General features: G+C 37.0%; 1 protein-coding gene and 1 long non-coding RNA gene across 6 annotated transcripts in view; one reads left to right on the top strand and one right to left on the bottom strand.

Annotated features, from left to right (window-relative positions):
• LOC140629406 (uncharacterized) overlaps nucleotides 1–549 on the top strand; it is a 186646-nt gene extending 186097 nt beyond the window's left edge. Inside the window, exon 5 of the long non-coding RNA XR_012027238.1 lies at nucleotides 379–549. This is a non-coding gene — a long non-coding RNA (uncharacterized lncRNA). The remainder of the gene's footprint in view (nucleotides 1–378) is intronic.
• LOC140629403 (outer dynein arm-docking complex subunit 2-like) overlaps nucleotides 1–22249 on the bottom strand; it is a 200155-nt gene that overhangs the window by 166895 nt on the left and 11011 nt on the right. For all 5 annotated transcript variants that reach the window (XR_012027236.1, XR_012027237.1, XM_072818854.1 and 2 more), the window contains exons 4-7: nucleotides 5476–5622; nucleotides 4867–5076; nucleotides 1891–2133; nucleotides 1258–1368 (exon numbers count right to left, since the gene is read on the bottom strand). Coding sequence is in view for 3 of the 5 variants with exons in the window: in XM_072818854.1 (XP_072674955.1) it covers nucleotides 1258–1368; nucleotides 1891–2133; nucleotides 4867–5076; nucleotides 5476–5622 (711 nt within the window). In the remaining 2 variants the exon portion in view is untranslated. The remainder of the gene's footprint in view (nucleotides 1–1257; nucleotides 1369–1890; nucleotides 2134–4866; nucleotides 5077–5475; nucleotides 5623–22249) is intronic.

The following is a 22249-nucleotide window of genomic DNA, read 5'->3' as shown; positions in this document are numbered from 1 at the left end:
TGAGGCCACATGATACAGATGCATGTCATGCATCATCTGTGAGGGCCACTAGAAGAAATCCTCACAGTAAATGCACACAAGGCACCTGCCATTTTATCTTCTATTTATGATTTTCAGTTTTTTACATTGCAACTTCTAAAAACTTAATCACTATTTCTAACCAATCCTTCATAATTACTCATATGAGGCATGTATGCCAGTCAAGGCTATATATATCCTTGTTATGAGTTGTGTTTCCTTAAAACTGATATATGTCAAAGTCCTAACCCCTGTACCTCAGAATGTAACCATATTTGAAGATAAAATCTTTAAAGAGGTAATTAAGGTTAAAAAAGGTCACTGAAGTGGGCTCTAACCCAATATGATTGGTATCCTTAGAAGAAAATATTAGGACACAGAGGAAGGAACATGTGGAGACATGTGAACATGAAGATGACCATCTACAAGCCAAGGAGAGAGTCTCCAGAAGGAAGCAATACTATCAACACCTTGATCTCAAACTTGTAACCTCCAGAACTATAAGGAAATAAATTTCTGTTATTTAAGACACCCAGTGTATGGTATTTTGTTATGGCAGCCCTTGCAAACTAATACAATTCTCTACTGACATGAACCCCTTTCTCTAACTCTGTCATTTTGGCATACTGTCACTGTGCACATTTTAAAATGTATTCCTCTAGGAAATCAGCTCTGATTTCTCTGATAGGTAGAAGCTGGAATGGCCAGTAAGCAGCCATCTACTAATTTGTCAAGGCTACCTTTTCTTCCCTTTTCTGATGTACTATGAAATGCATAACTCACAAAAAGCTAATGAAGATTAAAATAATAAAAAGATACAACAGGAATACACACACATACACAAGCATACACTCATTCATCATCCATCTGTCTTGGCAGAAGATAAATTTCCCAAGATCAGTATGTTTGAACAGGGTACTTGAAAAGCAATATAAAGGCACCATGCATATATTTAGCTATTTTACACTAAGTAACTTGTTTTAGGAGACAAAGATATATAAGTACCTTCTAGAAATGTACATAATCAAGATATGTTGGAGCAGGCTTCTCTCTCTCACATACACAGGCATCTATCATTAGCACAGTGATGCAGACCTGTGTGTGCAGAAAAATCCCTGGGGATTCTTGCTAAAAATGCAGATTCCTGAGTCATAGCCCCAGAGAATGAAATTTCATATTTAGAAATGCCACCTTAACTATATGAAGAACACCACAACTTTGCTGGGGAGTCCACCATACCTGGTAGATGGCCATGGCACACTGTTCCTGTAGTTGTTCATTCTCACTATTTAGGTTCTTGACTAGATTTTCAATTATCCTTTCTGCTTTGATTGCAGCTCGGTACTTTTCCTAAGAATACAAATTTAAATATTTTTTTAAAGATTTTATTTATTTATTCATGAGAGACACAGAGAAAGAGAGTCAGAGACACTGGCAGAAGGAAAAATAGGCTCCATGCAGGGAGCCTCACATGGGACTTGATCCCAGGATTCCAGGATCACACCCTGGGCCAAAGGCAGGTGCTAAACCACTGAGCCATCCAGGGATCCCTTAAATTTAAATATTTACATGTGTAATGCATGAATATAAATATCTATTTACATTTACTAATAAGTATGCCAAACAAACTTTCTTAAAAAACACTAAAGTCCGAGATTAACACAACTGTATAAGAGAATTTAGTCAACATTTTAAAAAATACATCACACAGGTAACCATTTAATTAATGTTCTATTAGTTTCATCTTCTCTAAAGAACTGCTGACTTCTCAAAAAAAAATCCTTAGCAGTCACAATAATCTTAAAAATTATTATTCAACTAAAAAAAAGTTAATGCAAATGAAAACAAGGGAAGCAGAGCTGGCTTGAGTACCTCTGATGCACATTCTTGCAATGTCCCCACCACTGGAATTAGCATGTTTTCATGAGAAGTCTTCAGTAAGTGAGCCAACAAAGGAATGCCACCGGCTTTATGAATGGCTTCTTTATTTGCATAACTCTTACTACAGCTCCATAATGCCAGTGCCACACAGCGAGCTACTTCCACATCTCTGGCATTATACAGACTTGATTGAGCTGGTTCTGCTGAACTCTGTACACAGTCCAGTAAAGCGACCTACAAAAACAGATAAATACAATGTATGTGGGAATCTTTAAAATAAAACAACATTTCCCACAACAGTTACAGGGCTGCTACCAAGCTAACTTCTATCAAAAATAAGAATACTTCTACGAATTAATTTTCATACTACACAGAAATAGTCAGTGAAAGCAAAGAAACAGAACCCTTCAAAATATATCTTCCTCCAGATCTGGGAGCCTTTACATTTCCTTCCTACAAGAAATTTAATCTCACCAAGATTGTATTAATATTAATATGGCTGTTACATTTATATTAACAAGATTTGTATACTATATCTGCAGCCCGGGTTCTTACAATCCTTCCCTGCATGGATGCATTCTTTCTGCTTGCTCAGAATTCTTAACTTCTGCCCAGGTTTCTACCAGGTGTGCCTCTTTCGAGATCTATCTCCATCTAAGTGCCCAAACCCCACTGTGGTCAATGGCCTCCTGCCTGCTCTTCTTTTAACCTCCATTCCCTTGCTCTGATGTCATGACAAGCCCACTGTTCCATCTCTGTACTGAGTGATCTCCCTCTCTTCCCATTTTAGTGAGGGACTCTTATCTGTATGTCATCTACCCTCATATTGTTAGCAAACCAAAAATGGATTACCAATCCTGATCTTTCTCAGATGTGTTCTCAACCTAGTAATTACAAGTCTATTAATGGTTGATCTATTACTCTTCTTTCCCATTCCTAACTTAGCTATCATGTAAGATTATATTAAAATGTGTAGCATTATCTTGACTAAGTAATTGCAATTCAGGTACCAAATTCTAAGTCCCCGAATGTGATATATAAGACTCTCATAAAAGAAATTTACTAAAATTTATAGTTTTAAGTTACATTATTCATTTATTCTATACATTATTCATAATTCCAGTAGACAGCCACATCAGCCTAATGTATTACTTCATTACTTAAGCAGAACACTGATAATCATACTAATAATTACCTTTCCCCAACATTTTATTATGAAAAATTTTCAAACATACACAATGGCTGAAAGAGTTGTACAGTGATTATACAGCAAAAAATGTATACATTCCCTAGATTCTATAATTAACATTATCACATTTGTTTTATCTCATAGCTAACCATCTATTTATCCATCTATGCAGCCATAAATCTATCTTATTTTTGAAGCAAATAATTACACTCTATTGTGATCTACAGATTACAAGTGACATCAGACGGTCCCCAATTTATGATGGTTCAACTTATTTTTCAACTTTACTATGGTGTGAAAGTGATATGCATTCAGTAGAAATCCTATTTGGAATTTTATCTGAGCTAGTAATATGTATGTTACATTCTTGTGATGCTGGGCAGTGGCAGCAAGCCTCAGCTCTGTCAGCCACAACATCACAAGGGTAAGCAACTGATATGGTTACAACCATTTTGTTCCCAATCTGTAGCCATTGTGTTTTCACTTTCTGTACAGATTCAGTAAATTACAAGAGATATCAATGCTTTATTATAAAATAGGCTTTGTGTTAGATAATTTTGCCCAACTAGAGGCTAAGTATTTTGAGCATGTTTAAGGTAGGCAAGGCTAATCTGTGATATTCAGTATGTTAGCTGTATTAAATGCATTTCAACTTAAATGCATTTCAACTTACGGTATTTTCAACTTACAATGGGTTTATCTGGACATATAACTCCATTGTAAATCAAGGAAGATCCGTACACAGAATCTCTCAGTAAATTTCTAAACACATTTCACTGTGTATGCATTCCTATTAAATGCATATTGATTCAATGTATATTTATTAACCTTTCATATGTGTAGGGTACTGGGCTAAGTGCTGTAGATGACAGTAAGATAAGTAAGACACATCTCTTATCTCAAGGAGCTCAAACTATAGAAGTGGAGACTGTCCAGTATGTAAATGCTATAGGAGGAACACAAGATCCTTTGGAAGGTGGATGAAAATGCATTTCCTTAATGCCCTACGTTTTCTTGACATGAGTGTTGAACAGAATGTTCACTTATTTCTTTCAGTGACAGTTATTGATATAATCATTTTTTAAATTATAAAAATAATACACAATAAATTGGCAAATATGGAAAAATATGAAGAAAAATTGGTAGTTATTTCAGAGGAAACACCTGCGTACAATTTTGTGTATTTATTTCACATGTTTTTACAGAAAACTTGTTATATACTTGTTAGGTAAGTCTTTGAAAATTGGAGTCATATGTGTCAATCAGGTTTTGATCCTGTCATAATTTTATATAATATTATATACTGATAGCTGATGATGCATGTTTCCTCGAGATACACTTCATATTATTTTACTGATCTCATATGGTAAACATAGTTTTCAGTTGTCACTATCATAAGTAACAATGAGATGAATAAATGTCTGTTGCTCTGACAGTCTCCTTGGGAGGCAGTCCTCATGGTGAGCTCACCAGAGCAGAGAGCATGGACTACACTTCCCGACATTACACACACACATAAACATCTCCCTACCAATGTGGTAGGTGTAAATTACATCTCTTATTTAGATGTATATATCTTTGAAAAATAAGATCAGACCTGTTTTCTGGCCAGTTGCTAATGTGAATACACAAAAACAGTTTTTGAGGACGTTATACCAAAGAAGGTTCCTGGAACACACCTATGGTTATTTAACATCCAGGAGTGGCCAGGAAGGACAGCAGAGAGGTGACATCTTGGTGGCAGGTGGTGTGCTGATGACAATGGCAGAGGTACTCACCAGTTTGGTAATGCCTCCATGGTGTCTCACTGCCCGTCGGGCTCTTCTAAACTTGGCAACATTTGCGATTGTCTCAGCTGCCAGGCATTTCAGTCTCTTACGTGGAGAATCAAGTATATTAACCATAATTGGTAAGCCCCCAAGGTCAACAATATTACGTCTGATTTGAGGATTATGACTGATTTCCTTTAGGATTTCTAATGAACCAATCTAAATGAGAAAATAGGAGTTAGAGGTGAAAATAAGTGCTTAATACATAACCAGTCCTAGAGTTTTAAAAATTCCAAGTCTACCTCAAATCCTTCCCTCATGAAGTTTTTAAAGGAAATGCCTTCTGTTCCCAGGTGTTACACATAGCCTCCTTATTTTCCTTCAATTATGCAGACAAACATTCATCATTTAAGAAGCACATAGAAAAGGTTCTGGAAATGAACCAGAAGATAAAGCACAGCCAAGAAGAGAAGAGCAGCGAACAAAAGGAACAAGCTATCAGTGAGATGAGCAGGCAAAGAAAAGAACTAGGCAGAGGTAGCAGAGACGTATCAGTAAAAAGAGAAGCACAAAGAGGTATGAACAAGGCTCATCACCCACGTGAGGTAAGCCACTCACCTTATATCTGAATTCATCAGTATCCAGTAAATTTATCAAAACTTTAAGGCCTCCAACATCTCTGATTGCCAACTGGCAGGTCTCTTGCGCCAAGTTGAAATCTTTTATTGAACGCAATGCAATCACTGTAGCTATCTCTTTTCCTTCCTACGAAACGCAAGGCCATGGAAAGGTTAAATAAGATCACGCTTCTATAGAAATTTCCTTAATGGTTATGAATCCATGAACTGGGAAATGTGTCTCCCCATACATGGCATGTTAAATTTTTTTAAGTTCTCCGAGTGGGTTATAATTTGTTAAATGAATCATGTATAGTTGAAGCACAAAAAAGCTTTACAGAGTATCATAAAACATTATTCCAATTAAGAGTCAACATTTAAAGGTGGTCTGTCTGCTTTAAACAGCTAGAGCATTAGGTGGTATTAGTACATTAAATAGAGTCGAGGGGCAAGCCTTGAGAAATCCACTGAGGAATGTAAGTTTTATGCAGAGGTAACAGGCCGTCCCTGGAGTTCTTGAACAGCATACTGTGCAATCCAAACCGTGTCTGGAAATTATTCTCACAGATGTATGTAGAACAGTCTGGAACAGGGAAAAACCTGAGGAAAGGGAAACCATGTGGGAAGCAGTACAACAATCCATGCTGGGACCAGGATTAAGTGGGAGAGGGGCCATGGGGTTGGGAAGGAGGTGGCGAGCCCATTAGGAACTGGAGATGACTCCGTGTATGGATAAAGGACAAAAAGGTAGCCTTCAGTATCGCATGCAAAATGCTGTCCCAGTGTTGAGAATCATGTGATCAATGTCTGCTTGGCTAATCACCAGCTGTAAAAGGTAGTGGGGAATGGCTCCTTTAAGGTAAAACAATCTGGGAGAATTTAAAAGAATGTAATGATTGATCAGTGAAACAGATGCACCAGGAAATTATAATCAGAATTCATTGCAGGAATTCTTAAGCAATGTCCACCCATCATTAATGCTTTAAAAAATCTTCTGAAAAAAAATAAAAAATAAAAATAAAAAAAAAATAAAAAATCTTCTGATGGATGCAACATAGTACATATTACTTCTCCTCCTATTAAGACGGGATGGTAAATAAGAGTTCCAGTATAAGCACCGAAATAGTTCATAAGACACAAGAGCAATGTTTCTAATGGAGCTAAGGATAAACTATTTTTGTAAAAGGTGCTCATGAAAGATGGCCTTCGGTCTCTACCTCAAAACACAGTATGAATGGCCTCAAATAAATCTCTTTCCTTTTTGAAGAAAGACACCTACAAAATATGTTTATTCTCATTTGCTGATTATGACTTTATATTGCTATATTACAGATACATGTTCATAGATACAATATATACATTTACACAAAAGTGGAAATTATATCCAAGCAGCCCAACCTCCTCCTTCATATCTCACACACACACAAATCCTTTTGTGAATACAACATGATGTGTTACTTTTAAAATAAGAAGCTGAAATGGGATTATAAGAGGGCAAGCATCAAAAAGATAGAAAGGTTTAGACTTCAGCCTTTCCTCTTAATGCGTCCATAAAAGCCCCTCCACATCTCTAAAAATATTACAAACCACTATCCTGTGCTGAAACCATTGTCAGTCTGCTTTTCATATTAATTTTCTTCCTGAGTAATCCAGGCTGTCCTCTATATTCAAGATGAAGTTGAGAATGGCAAAAGCCTTCACTTTACTATTTACATTGAAAATAAGGAGTTTTCTTCCCATAGCTTTTAATGTCTTTTTGTTTATATCAAGAGAAATTTTTACCACCACCAATCGTCCTACAGTTCATTTTGAAACATAAAATAGTAAATCCTTATTACATTCAATTTTATAATCTCCCTTGTTTTGGGGTACAGGACCTCTTCAAACACACATTAGCACTTTTGATGCCTTTCTTTTTAAAAACAGAAGGCAGATATTTCATAAATCATAAAGAAGAATCTAAATGCTAATCATAATATATAAAAAAAAAAGAGAAAGCGAGAGAAACAATTATTTAACAATTCTTTTGTTGAATTTAATTGGGTTAAAAGGAGCCCAAAAATTCCCCTGGTGTACCTGGAGGAGGAGAGCTGGGTGGGCTCCCACATGAAAAGTTTAAAAATGCAAACCAGGAGCTTCAGATAGAGTTCTTTAGGCAGTGCCTTCAGACTCAAGCATGACTTGAAAGCAAGAAGGTATCAAACAGCATGTCATGCCTCAGTCAAGCCAACAGAGTCCACACACACACACCAAACTCCGAAGCAGAGCATGCTGTCCTGGCGTTCTCAGTGGTGTGTGATAGAGGACTTTCTTGACTGCTATACTTGCATTGTATTTTCTTTGGTAGCACTTTCCTACTTACACATTCCGCACAGTCATTCTTTCCTATTTCATTTCGAGGTCTCTTAATTTTTCTCTTCTAGATTATTTCTATCTTGTGTGCTTGATTTCATCATATGCACCATAACCAATGACATAACAATTTTAAGGAATTGTGTACTTGTGGTAGATGCCCAAAAGGTAAGACACTATATTTTTCTAAATGATCTCTAAGCCACTTTTGAAGCCAAAGGATGGAAAATTTTCATTTATCATTGAGAAGTTAGATCCTTATAGAAAAAAAAACTCTGTAAATCAGCAGCTTTTTTTCTGAAAATCTGGAAACATATTCATAGACTTGAGAGTTTTTTTTTAGAACAGTTTTATATTAGGGAAAGTTAGTTTTTCCACATTTCAGGATTTAGTTCTACTCTTGTCACTGACCACACTCCCCAAAGGATTATAAATCTTTCAGAATGAATACCAGCGAATGGGAGCCAAAATATTCAACATACAGAGCCACAAATGTTAGCCAATTGCTATTCTTTAAATACCAGCTATGTCAAAGGATTTTCAAATGTTTGTTCTACTTTGACCAGATGCCATAAACATCTTACTAAGAAGAAGCAGTGCAAATATGCTTATTTTTCAATTAAATCTCCCCTGAGAATGTAATTAGTTGCCAATACTTATTTTCACATTTTTTTTTCCTTTTTTTTTTTTTCACATTTTATCATGTATTTGCATTTGTGAAGTTTTAAGAGCTGGAGAAAACATAGTAAAATATTATTTTACTAGTTTCTGAAGGGTTTTGAAGAATGCTTCCAATAAGCTTTTCCACTTCTTAAATTAATGCAAGTTGTTTTGCTAGTTGTCATCCTGCCCCTGCGTCTTCTCAGACATTTCCAGGCTCTGTCAGCCTTCAGATACTTCGCAGTTCACATTCCTTTCTGAGACTGGGAGGCCTTTGTTCATTATCATTATCACAATCATGTTGCTAATATGTGAAAGTTGAATAGATCTTGCTTTTTCCTTCATTTTTCTCAAAATTTCTTTTGGAAAGACAAGATCAATAGGCACTCTTCTAAACAATGTTTCTCAGTGTTTTAAATAACATCTTTGAAAAAAAAAGTATTACCTTATCTGGTACATAGAGTAATATCTACCTCCAATCCTCTTACTGCTGATAAAAGAGAAATAAATGCTTATGAAATTGAGATGAAGAATGTATCTGAGACTAAATCAGGGAGCCAGATGCCTCCAACCATCCAACCATTTTTTAATTCTTTCATTCAACAAATTTGCAGTTATTCACCATGTCTGATACCAGGAACTAGAGACATCCTGGTAGACAAAAACAGATCTAGTTTTTGCCTCGTGGAGCTCATAAAGCTTAGTGGAGAAGAAAGATCTTAATTGTTAAGCCCATCCAAATAAATGAAAACTTTAAGAAGTGTTATACAGAAAAGTGGCACAGGGTTATGGATGTTTGCAACAGGGGACTCTAGGCCAGGACATCAGGAAAAGTTTCCCTGAGGAAACTATGTCTGGACTGAAGTGTGGACAGAGTAGGAGCCTTCCCTGGTGAAGGAGGTCGGACATGATGAAAGGCACACCAGTCAGAGGAAACAGTATGTGTAAAACCCTAAGGAGGATTGGAACATGGTCTGTTTAAGACCTAACGAAGGCCAGTGTGGCTGAGACCCAGAGCCTGGGTGGCAAATGATCCAAGATGAGCTAAAAAATTAAGTGGGCAAAGGAATCTGCTGCACCCATAGGCCAGGTTGAGGATTTTAATCTTCATTCAAGATTAATAGGAAATATTCAAGGGTATTGTTTTGGAGGAGAGTGGGAGGACTCACATGAGTTGCGTACATTTTTAAAAGATCATTCCAGCTAAAGGGCCCCCTGTAGGGAGGGGCAGATGGAACATATGGAGACCATGCAGGTTACTACAGCTATCCAGAGAGGAGGTAATTGGGATTAAGAGGTCAAGGATACTTATTTGTGTCATAAAGACTTCAAGTAACTTGATTCAGAAAAGGATACTATAAAACAAGTAGACGAAACTCTGATAGGCTACATGCTCCCAGAGCCATCATTTGGAGCTTCCTGTAGAGTCCCACATGGTGACAGTGAGATAAGAAGGCAGTCAGAGGCACAATCGGGAGTGGAGGCCCTTCTTTTGCTCCCCACCGTCTGTAATCAAGGGGCAGTGGGTGAGACCTGGTGAGGAGATACAGCCATCACACAGCCATCCAACTGACTTTCAATGATTTCAGCATTTTTTCCTCCAAATATGCCACTCAGAGAGCAAGAAAAGTGAAGCCTGCCAGTGACTGTTTATTAATGATGACAGAGGGCCTGGCACCCAGCACAGAGGTTGGCTTACAGATACTCTTCATGTCCCAGGATGAGAAATGGTAAAAAGTCAATGCTCAGAGTGAATGGCATATGAGCACGTAAGTCAAAATAGTAAAATATATTGCTTTGCTTTCTGTTTATTTGCAAACTGGCTTTATACTGATGATTCAGCACTCATAAACCTAAGACTCAAGAGATGAGACTCAATAGAACTCCAGGAAAGAAAATGAGAAAATATTGTTCCAGAGGAAAAAAGAAATTAGACTCAAACTGTTGTATTACAAGCTTGCTGAGAATTTTTATTGGGAATGGGTAAGGAACAATGCAAGCATTCCCTACACATTCCTTTTAAACAGACATGGAACATTTACAGAAATAGATAATCTGCTGGAATGTCCTAGTCACTGCAATGAGGAAAAATTTGTAGCAAATATAACTGCCTTTCTAAAAAGATTTGGAAGACTATACTGAATAATTATGATAATTAATAAAAATAGCTCAATAAAGTGGATATAAGGGCCACATTAAAAATGAGTAACTCCCCCATACACTAGGAATAACAAATCACAATGCATAATTTGAAAAATGTTCCCATGCCAGTATTAGCAAAATAATAACAAAAATATCAAGGAGTAAATCTCACAGTATGTTGAAAATATGTGGAAAAGAAGCTATTAAGTTTTACTAAAATACATACAAATTTAAAAATAAATGAATGGTCATACCATGTTCCTGAATAGGATAACTGAATGATATTAAAATTTGCAAGCCCACAGCTATATGGTCAATTAATCTTTGACAATGCAAGAAAGAATATCTAATGGAAAAAAGATAGTCTCTCCAACAAAGTGTTGGAAAAACTGGACAGCGACATGCTAAAGATTGAAAGTAGATCTTTTTCTTACACCATCCACAGAAATAAATTCAAGATGGATTAAAGACCTAAATGTGAGACAGGAAATCATTAAAATCCTAGAGGAGAACACAGGCAGCAACCTCTTTGACATCAGCCCTAACCTTTGACATCAGCTTCTCTTGAGGCAAGGAAAATAAATGCAAATATTAACTACTGGAACTTCATCAGATAAAAAGCTTCTACACAGCAAAGGAAACAATCAATAAAACTAAAAGGCAACCTATGGGATGGGAAAAGATTTTTACAAATGACATACGAGTTGACAAAGAGTTGGTATCCAAAATCTATAAAGAATTTATAAAACTCAACACCCAAAACACAACCCAATTAAAAAATGGAAAGAAGATATAAACAGACATTTCTCCAAAGAAGATATCCAGATGGCCAACAGACACACATTAAAAAATTTTCAACATCACTCATCATTAGGGACATACAAATTAAAACTACAATGAGATATCACCTCACACCAGTCAGAATGGATAAAATTATAATACAGGAAATAGCAGCATTAACCAAAGGATACAAATATACTAATTCAAAGGGAATGGAAAAAGGGAATATTTATAGCAGCATTATCAACAATAGCCAAATTATGGAAAAAGCCCAAATGTCCATTGACTGATGAATGGATAAAGAAGATGTGGCATATATACAACGGAATATTACTCAGCCATCAAAAGAGTGAAATCTTGCCATTTGCAATGGCATGGATAGAGCGAGTATAATGCTAATTGAAATAGGTCAGTTAGAGAAAGACAAATACCATAGGATTTCACTCATATGTGGAATTTAAGAATTAAAAAAAATGAACATGGGGGTGGGAAGAAAGGAAAACCAAGAAAAAGAAACAGACTCTTAACTAGAAAGAACAAACTGATGGCTACCAGAAGGGAGGGGGGAGGCAGGGAGGTGTTAAGTAGGGGATGGGGATTAAGGAGAGCATTTGTTGTGATGGACGCCGGGTGTTGTATTTAAGTGCTGAATCACTAAGTTGTACACCTGAAGTAATATTACACTGTGGTTAACTAACTGGAATTTAAATAAAAGCTTGAAAAAATTGCAATTTATCCAAAATAATTTATAAATTCATGTAGACCAGCCAAAATCCCCGGTAGCATTTTTGAGGGTTTTTTTTTTTATTTGATTTTCAACTTTTCTAAAAATGATCTGGAATGGAAAATATGCAAAAAGTAGTTTTAAAGAATTTAAGAAAACTCTCTGGCCAATCAAGTATTAAAATACACCAAAGTAGCAGTAATTAAAACAGCATGGACCTGGCATGGGAGCATCCAAATAACTCAATGTAATAGAGAAGGATCCAGAAAGAAACTCTCACATATGAGATGACAATACTTGATATAGGTAATATCTCAGATCACTTGAGGAAAGAGTGGAGAAGCCAATTATCTGTGTTGATACAACTGAATCTCCATCAAAGAAAAAAAAAAGTAAAATTAGATCCCTGCCTCACACTATACATAAAATGACATCAAGATAGAAGCAACTTCTAAACATTTTTTTAAAACTATAAACCTACCAGGAGGAAATAAAAAATTTTTGTTCTCTTGAAATGACATCAGAAAAATCTTCTTAGCTCTTAATACACAAAATTTTATAAGCTATGAAGGAAAATCAATATATTTACTAATGTACAATTTTAAAGTTTTCAAACAGAAGAGTAGATAAAAAGACATGAGAAACTGAAAGAAAATACTTACAAATACTATAACAAAGGGTTAATTTGTATTAAGATTCAAAACACAACCACAGAAAAATAGGCAAGATATACAATGCAATGGCTATTGGACACATGAAAATATTTATCAACTTCACTACTAATCAGGAATATGCAAATTCACACAAGATACATTCTCTCAGTTGGAACAAATTATTTTAAGATTTGTGTGGAATCAGAAAAGACCCTGAATAGCCAGGGGAATTTTAAAAAAGAAAACCATATCTGGGGGCATCACAATGCCAGATTTCAGGTTGTACTACAAAGCTGTGGTCATCAAGACAGTGTGGTACTGGCACAAAAACAGACACATAGATCAATGGAACAGAATAGAGAACCCAGAAGTGGACCCTCAACTTTATGGTCAACTAATATTCGACAAAGGAGGAAAGACTATCCATTGGAAGAAAGACAGTCTCTTCAATAAATGGTGCCGGGAAAATTGGACATCCACATGCAGAAGAATGAAACTAGACCACTCTCTTGCACCAGACACAAAGATAAGCTCAAAATGGATGAAAGATCTAAATGTGAGACAAGATTCCATCAAAATCCTAGAGGAGAACACAGGCAACACCCTTTTTGAACTCGGCCACAGTAACTTCTTGCAAGATACATCCACGAAGGCAAGAGAAACAAAAGCAAAAATGAACTATTGGGACTTCATCAAGATAAGAAGCTTTTGCACAGCAAAGGATACAGTCAACAAAACTCAAAGACAACCTACAGAATGGGAGAAGATATTTGCAAATGACGTATCAGATAAAGGGCTAGTTTCCAAGACCTATAAAGAACTTATTAAACTCAACACCAAAGAAACAAACAATCCAATCATGAAATGGGCAAAAGACATGAACAGAAATCTCACAGAGGAAGACATAGACATGGCCAACATGCACATGAGAAAATGCTCTGCATCACTTGCCATCAGGGAAATACAAATCAAAACCACAATGAGATACCACCTCACACCAGTGAGGATGGGGAAAATTAACAAGGCAGGAAACCACAAACGTTGGAGAGGATGCAGAGAAAAGGGAACCCTCTTGCACTGTTGGTGGGAATGTGAACTGGTGCAGCCACTCTGGAAAACTGTGTGGAGGTTCCTCAAAGAGTTAAAAATAGACCTGCCCTATGACCCAGCAATTGCACTGCTGGGGATTTACCCCAAAGATACAGATGCAGTGAAACGCCGGGACACCTGCACCCCGATGTTTCTAGCAGCAATGTCCACAATAGCCTAACTGTGGAAGGAGCCTCGGTGTCCATCGAAAGATGAATGGATAAAGAAGATGTGGTCTATGTATACAATGGAATATTCCTCAGCAATTAGAAACGACAAATACCCAACATTTGCTTCGATGTGGATGGAACTGGAGGGTATTATGCTGAGTGAAATAAGTCAATCGGAGAAGGACAAACATTATATGGTCTCGTTCATTTGGGGAATATAAAAAGTAGTGAAAGGGAGCAAAGGGGAAAGGAGAAAAAAATGAGTGGGAAATATCAGAAAGGGAGACAGAACATGAGAGACTCCTAACTCTGAGAAACGAACTAGGGGTGGTGGAGGGGGAGGTGGGCGGGGGGTGAGGGTGACTGGGTGGCGGGCACTGAGGGGGGCACATGATGGGATGAGCACTGGGTGTTATTCTATATGTTGGCAAATTGAACACCAATAAAAAATAAATTTATATATATAAAAAAGATACATTCTCTCCCCATTTGGAATTGGCCAAAATAAAAAAAGACTGTAGATTAGTGAGAATTTGTAACAATGAACCTTATTTCTAAACAAATAATTTTAACACCCTGGAAAGATTTTAAAGACAATCTGCCTAGATCCCACTTCACACCAATTGGTTTAAAACTTCCATGAATATTACCTGAGCATTGAGATTTTTGCTTTGTTTAGTTTTTAGGAGCCTGGCTGATTTCACTGTGTTCAAGGTCAAAAATCATTGGTATATTACTAATTGAGTGTAAACTAGTATTTGCTTTGTGTAAGTAGCTACAAAATTTTTTTTTTATTCAAACCAAGCTTGGTCAGTTTATTACTTTTCATTATTTCTCTTTAAATTTTAAAATTTCATTGTAATACTTCTCTAACTTCATTGTGCATATATTGTTTCTTGTTTAAAATAGATTGAGGTGGAACTGATATGCAAAAAACGAGTTGGGACACATGCGTACATCTGTGAAACCATCACCACAATCAAGATAACAGGAACATCCATTGCCTCCAAAAGTTTTCTTATGTCTCTTCCCTTTTTGTCATACTTACACTTACCATGAGATCAAATACCCTCTTACATTTTTTAAATGTACAATTCAATATTGTTAACTATGCTGTGCAGCTCTCTAGAGCTTGTGAAACTAAAATTTTGTACCAATTGAACACCTCCCCATTAGAACTATCAAAATTTTAAATGTACACAGTCTTTGACCCAAGCAATTCTACTTCAAAGTAGCTATCCTACAGAAATAGGATACATATCCAAAGAATATGTAAAAATATTTACAATGTTGTAATAATAAAAATTGATTTGGGAGACAAGGCAAAATGTTATCAGTAAGGGAACTGTTACATAAATTATTGATATATTCATATAGTACAAAACAATGTTGTAATTAGAAGAACTGAGGCAGATATGGAGGATCACCAAGAAAACATTAAATATAAAATGCAAAATGTCACATAACAAGTAGTCTGACTTCATTTCATACATAAAAATTTCATACATATATTTATATAAACAGAAACATCTGGAAGGGGGCTTTCCCTGTTATTCTTTTGCATGGCTTAAATTTTAGGGTATATATTAATGTATTATTTTTATAAGATTTAAATAACTTAAATACAGAAAAGAGATAAGGGAGGGCTAGAAGAGAAACGTGTGCTTCTGCAATGCCCTGCATGTCCCAGAAATATCAGAAGGCCACAGCCAGCCACACACCCCCAGACAGCAGGAGCTGGGAAAGGAGCCACAGCCTTTGCCAGTGGGACTAGCAAAGGCTAGTGGACCACAATGGGACCTAGAGTTTAATATTTTTCCTACAAATATGCAATTTCTAATAATGAGTACAATACAAGTATATGCATATAAAATGAAAAGATCACTTATACCAAATCTGGTACCTTTTACTCCCTAACTCTTCTATTTATAGATTCTTCAATGTGCAAACTTTTATAATAGGACCTGAATATGTGTTTTTTCAATAAAAAGTAAAGCAGCCTAAAGCATTATACAAACTGGGAACTAGGCAACGCTACTTTTCTACCATTTATTTAGCCTCTCAAGTAAATTTGGGGGAAAGCATACTTTGAGGAACAAACAATAGTGTTGCTGGCAATACACTGAGCAACAAATTCCCCCCATTTTACATTTTCAGATTACATAAAACTGAACAGAAGTCACATAAAAGTTTGATAGCAAAGTTCTTTACAATCAAATATCTTATGACTAGCTAGATGAGCAATGTGTAATATCATAGAATTGTATTCTAGCTGGGCGGGCTCACAGGTACATTTATGAATGAATGAATGAATGAATGAGTTAAAGCTTAAGGGAGCTCCCTTGAGATTTTTAACATCGTCATTTTCCAGTAGGTAAGTTGATGTGGTTGTATAATGTCAGCCAATGGTGGTATGAAGTGTTATGATTCAGTAGCATTACTTTATCGTTCTTATCCAGTTATCTTTGCTTTTCTCCACTCTTGTTTATGATACCCAAGGGGCAAAAAGAGCTTATAGCTCAAAAACTAAAAAGCTCAATTAGTTTATTTGTGGAATACAGATTCCTCTGTGGAGATGAGGAGACTCTCCGTCACTTTCATGACCTCCTTTGTAACAAAGGATCATTTTTTTGGGGGGCAATATATAAATATACAAGTGACACACAACTCAAGTAATCCAAGTACTTAAAGTATGTTCATGACTTACCTTGCAGTATTTAAGAAAACATAAGTGCAAATTCTACTAAGTAGAAATTTTTTAGGTGATGCAATTTAAAATATCTTATGATTTCTAACAGTGTTTTTTTTTTTTAAGGATAAAACTCTTTTGTCATGGAGACATTTTTTTAAAAGTTAACCCACATCAATGCAACACCACATGTATTAACTTAAAGACTTTCTCAGGAAGGTGGTAGTAACTTTGCTTTCTAACTACTGCCATTCATTTGAATATATAAAAAGTGACCATTTTTTCCATTTTTTTAAGGATTCTGCTGAACACAAATAACACTGTTCTATCACAATCTTCTCCATCTCTTTCAGTATAAACTTAGCCAAAGAGCACACTCTCATAGTGCCTTCCAGAAATGAACATTGAATTCCTTTGTTTAGAAATGCTCCCTGTTTATTTAGTTTCTTACTCAAATGAAGAAAACCAAACAAGAGAGTAAATAGGAGGACACAACAGCAAGGCCTGAAGGCCCTCTGTGTCCTGAGTTTCTTGACAGAGGAACAGAATAACTAGGCAACAGGCAGTAAAGATAGAAGCCTGAACATCAGCCTGGCCCACGGCCACCTCGCCTTCTGTGTGGCCCAGAGTGAACTATTTCTCAGCTTTTCCACCAATGAAATAAGGATCACACTACCTGCACCTCCATACCCAAAACCCGAGTAAGGGGAAAGGAATTTAATTAACTGTAATTGACTGTAAAGTACATCAAATTCCTGCAATGAAAAATCACATAACTCCCAATTACCACTTAGAAGAACTCTTTAACCAATTAAGGTGGTTGTGTGTGTGTTTAATCAGCTCATGAAAGATTATTAAGGAACTGAATGCCACAAAAGTAGTCTTTAACAAAGGTTTTAAAGTTTCAAAATGTCTCTGCAGCGAATCCCCTTCCAGACGGGGAAATCTAAAACATGCCAAGGACAGAGCCTGCGGGGTCTCCTGGGAAGCCTTGTGGAATTTCTGATGTGATTCTTTGAGTTTCTGATGTGATTCTGCTCACTGTGGAACAGAGTCTTGGTCACTGCAAAGCTGGGGGGTAACTTCACTTTTCATGGCCTGAGAGATCTCAATTTGCAGATACGTAACAGAGCAGGAGAGTAACTAGCAAGACCCCTGGCTCACATGAAAGGTGAAATAAACACCAGTGTTTCACGAATTTGATCAAAGACAATTAAAAAAAAAAATTAGGCACCACCCTCACAACATGGTGGCTGGGGGAAGAGAATGAATGTGTGGTGATGCCCAGTTGTGATCATATGATGTCACTCAGCAGCCAGCATTAGCCATTCTCCACTGAGTGACACATGTCTGGACAATATCACCATCCCCCAGGACTTGGGAACAACGACTGCACAGATTTAACATTTAAGAATGATACCACATTTGTGAATTTACATTAAAAACCCCATCTTTCCCTGACTTCATCATAGGAAGGAACCATAGTTCCTTATGGTTTTAGGGTGTAGGAGCTTTCAACTGGAGGGAACCTTACTTTAAAAATAAACATTGTTCTCTTTTTGCTTCAAACTTTCCTATCTTTCTTTAATTAATCTTTTTTTATCTACTGGCTAGTTGCATAAAATTACCAAATAAAATGTTACTTTAAGATTTAAAAAAAAAAAAGCTGATGAATCAATCTGTTTGTAAGCTGGCAAACTAATATTTAAGGAAAGACTTCTATTGGAATAATAATGGAATTTTGATCTAAAAATATCGCTTTGGGGGATGGCTGGGTGGCTCAGCGGTTGAACATCTGCCTTTGGCTCAGGTCGTGATCCCAGGGTCCTGGGATTGAGTCCCATATTGGGCTCCCCATAGGGAGCCTGCTTCTCCCTCTTCCATTGTCTCTGCCTCTCTCTGTGTGTCTCTTGTGAGTGAATAAATAAAATCTTTAAAAAAAACTTGCCTTGGTTGTACTAACTGGAATGGGAGGCAGCTACTTTCTGATTAGTTATTAAGAGGTCATATTCCTTCATGAATAAAAAGACAAAAACAGGCACAATGCTTCACATGCTCATTCATGCCCTTGGGTCCAGAAGCAGTAGTTCGATTTTTAATGAATAATGTGAGCTTCAGTCCTTTATTTCCAACTACGGCATGGGCATTTCTATTTGGGTATTTCATTCTCTTCAAACTCAATCTGATCCAAACCCAAGCCTCCTCATAAACTGACCTGCTTCCTTTCCTAGCCATTTCTTTGCTGCTTCCAAGATACTTCCAAGGACAGTATCCTATTCAAAGCCCCCAGCACACTCTGATCACTGCAACCCCCTGGTTACTGGTCTTCTGTCTCTTCCCAGTCTGATTCATTATGTAGACCACCTACTGCTGGACTCAACTTTCTAAATCCCTGCTTTCATCATCCTGATCCCCTGGCTGGGCTCTGATCAAAATCCCAGGTGTAGAAATAGGCATCCTGCAAGGAGGAGGCACACCTGGGAAGATGGCCCTGGGGATTGACCCCAGATGCTTCCATTATTGCCTCAAGGACCCAGGAACAAGACCAGCTGAGATGAAGCACTTCAGAGTAGCGGCAGACATCTACAAGCCCGCTTGCTAATAATCTCCCATCTGAGCCTGGAGGTAATGCCAGAGTAGTATTGACATCTTATCCTCAAGTGACAAGGAAATGCCTATAAGGGAGATAGAGCAGGATTCTAGACCCAGTCTCTGTGATCCCTCCAAACTACCTAAAATCTTAACCAGTCACATTCTTGGCATCACTCTATAGCCTCCTCAATTTTCTCCTGGATTTATTTATCCTATAGTATTAAGTTCCATACCCAATCCTTCTCCAATCCACACAGTAATAGATTTCAATAGGCTTGAAACCTTGTGTCCAGAAATTCATTCTTCAGTTTCATGATAGGTATAATGTGTATGAAATGCAGACCTACTTATAGTTACAACTGTTCAACATTTTCTCTCACTTGACTGAAGAGTACCCATTTGTATTAACTTATAATACTATAATACTTGTGACTAATCCACATTTCCAAACAAAATAAAATTCTGCAACTCTCCTCCTATTTCATAAAGGGGTTCTTTGTGAATGTAACTGGTTGAGTAGTAAAACTTCCACATTTTACAAAACTTCACAGAATCAGTGTGGGATGCACCTTAACAAACTATCTTCCCCAATTGCTGGAATCGATCCAAAGCAAAACATTTTAATTGCGAGATTTTAAAGCAGCCCTGGCCAGGGGAAAAATAATACCCATAGAAAGCTAGAATATACAGCAATAAAATTGCATATCTACATGGAGAAAGGGAACAGGAAAGGGAGAGGGTAAGAGAAGGTGGGAAAGATGTCAAGAGCAGAAGGAATGACTCTGGCTCACAGGGAGGAAAAACTGCTCTCAAGGAGCTGAGCATGAAGAACAGCACAGCCTGGCCCTTTGGGAACCCATTCTCTCCCCATCACACCTCCTGAGCAGAGGGTTGAGAGACAAGCCTGTACTCACTGGCTAGGCACTCTGCAAGACATAGAAGTGAGTTTAATATGGTCTTTCCATTTGAGTAGCTGACAAGACAGACAAGTTGAACCATAAAGATAGCAGAAGAAAGAATGTGTTTCTTGCTAAGGAAGCTGAAAAGGTGGTTTATTGCTTCTTTTAGAACTCGGGTACAGAGTCATCTGTTATGTGTGTGGGGGGAGGAAGAAGTTGGAAGGTTAAAAAGTAAAAATGCAAAGTCTTCATTAGTTTAAAAATTAAATTGTATTCTAAAAATCTAGATTAAAAGAATATATGCATATATAAAACTTGTAAGTTGAAATGAATGTATGTCAAAGCCAAATAATTAAATATAAATTCCCTTTACTTACATGCCAAGATCTGAGCTCATAGCTCTGGATAAATAACAAGCTATAGTTCATTGACCTGTTTGGGTATTAATGAGCTCATCAAATTTTTTTCAACAATTACAGACATTGCTGTACTTGGAAAATGGTAAGTAGAAAGTCAGGTCAACATTAACATTTTTCTACTAGTGTAAGTCTACATTTAAGGCATAAGTCTGCAATTAAAATGTCAGGTGTATTTATTTTGAGATTACCTAGAGACATTCAATTTTGCATTTCATAGACTTTTAATATCCTTTTGTGTCCCCATATAAAACATTTATCTGTGTCAAAAAGCTTGAAATCATTTGTAGATATACTTTTTCTTTTATTGGCTATGTTAAGAATATCTACCTGTGGGAACTATAATAATTCCAAGCAATTTACTGTCTGGCCAAAAGTATCACATTTGCACATGATTTATTGATGAATAACTTGTGCAAGCTTAAGTAGCACTTCATCAATAAATGTTTTCCTTAGCTGTTCTGGGACAGAAATAGTGCATCCCTTTTTGGCCTGATTTATATGGACTTATCCTAAATAGTCGAAAAACTCAAGATAGTTATCCAATAGTTAGGCTATTACGAGAAACGCTCATTGCCATGTTCACTGGGAGGATATTATTAAGGATGTCATTCACTACCACACTCACTGTCTGCTTCATTAAGTCCTCAGGGAGAAAATTCTTTCTGCTCTTAGTACCAGGATCAGTTACACACATTGGCAACTGGGCTATTTTTACCTCATGATGGTAAGAGTCTTTCCCTCATGGTATTAACTCTGTATTTCCCTCCTTTTATTGGTTGCTAGAAAATTTAAAGCAAAAGTTGAAGGCCAGCTTTGCAAGTCCAGAAGACTCCACACCATATGTTGTCTATAATAATAATAATATGTAACAGAAGCCATTATTATTACTAACGAGTACTGAGTACTTTCTGCTAAGCACTTTATATGTGTCAGATCTTTTTCATAATAATCATAAAACATGAGAACCTTTGTTTTTGCCAACTTGACCAATGAGAAAACAAACTGAAACTCACAGAGGTCAGTCAAATACCTCAAGGCTACTGAGCCAGTAAGTGGCAGACGCCTGACCCAATTAGAATCTTTCTAACATGGAAGGTCATGCTTCTAACTGCTCTGGTAGTGTGCCTCCTGGTCCATCCATGCGTCTTTCCTGTTGACTCTTTATTTCCTTTGACTAATGAAATAAAGTTAACAGACCAGAATTATTTGTATAAACACCAGGGCTCCCATCTGGCTCAAGTTGTTCAAGTGCTAGATGGCAAAATTCTCTGATGCATTTCCCTCCCCCCCCCCCCCAGAGTGACATGTGCTTTATGAGTACAGGAGAGATGGTGGGAAGATCCACGGACCTTCCTACCATCAGGAAGGTCTTCTGAGTCTGAACATTGGTGCTGTGCATGCTAGGCTGAACCACTATGTTGACTGCATGATTTGTATGCAAAGACGCCCACCAAGGGCATGTGCCTGACCATGGGGCCTGACCTCCAGCCTGTGCTCCAGATAGTTTCCAAATTCCTAGGATAGGAATATTCAAGATCCCAGAGTAAGATCTCCAAATTCTTAGGAATTCTTGAAATGATAATCATTCCATGTTTTTTCCCAAATT

Source organism: Canis lupus (assembly GCF_048164855.1).
Source record: "Canis lupus baileyi chromosome 5 unlocalized genomic scaffold, mCanLup2.hap1 SUPER_5_unloc_2, whole genome shotgun sequence".
Taxonomy (NCBI): domain Eukaryota; kingdom Metazoa; phylum Chordata; class Mammalia; order Carnivora; family Canidae; genus Canis; species Canis lupus.
The sequence above is the reverse complement of the archived record's forward strand: the minus strand, read 5'-3'. Positions and strand labels throughout refer to the sequence as shown.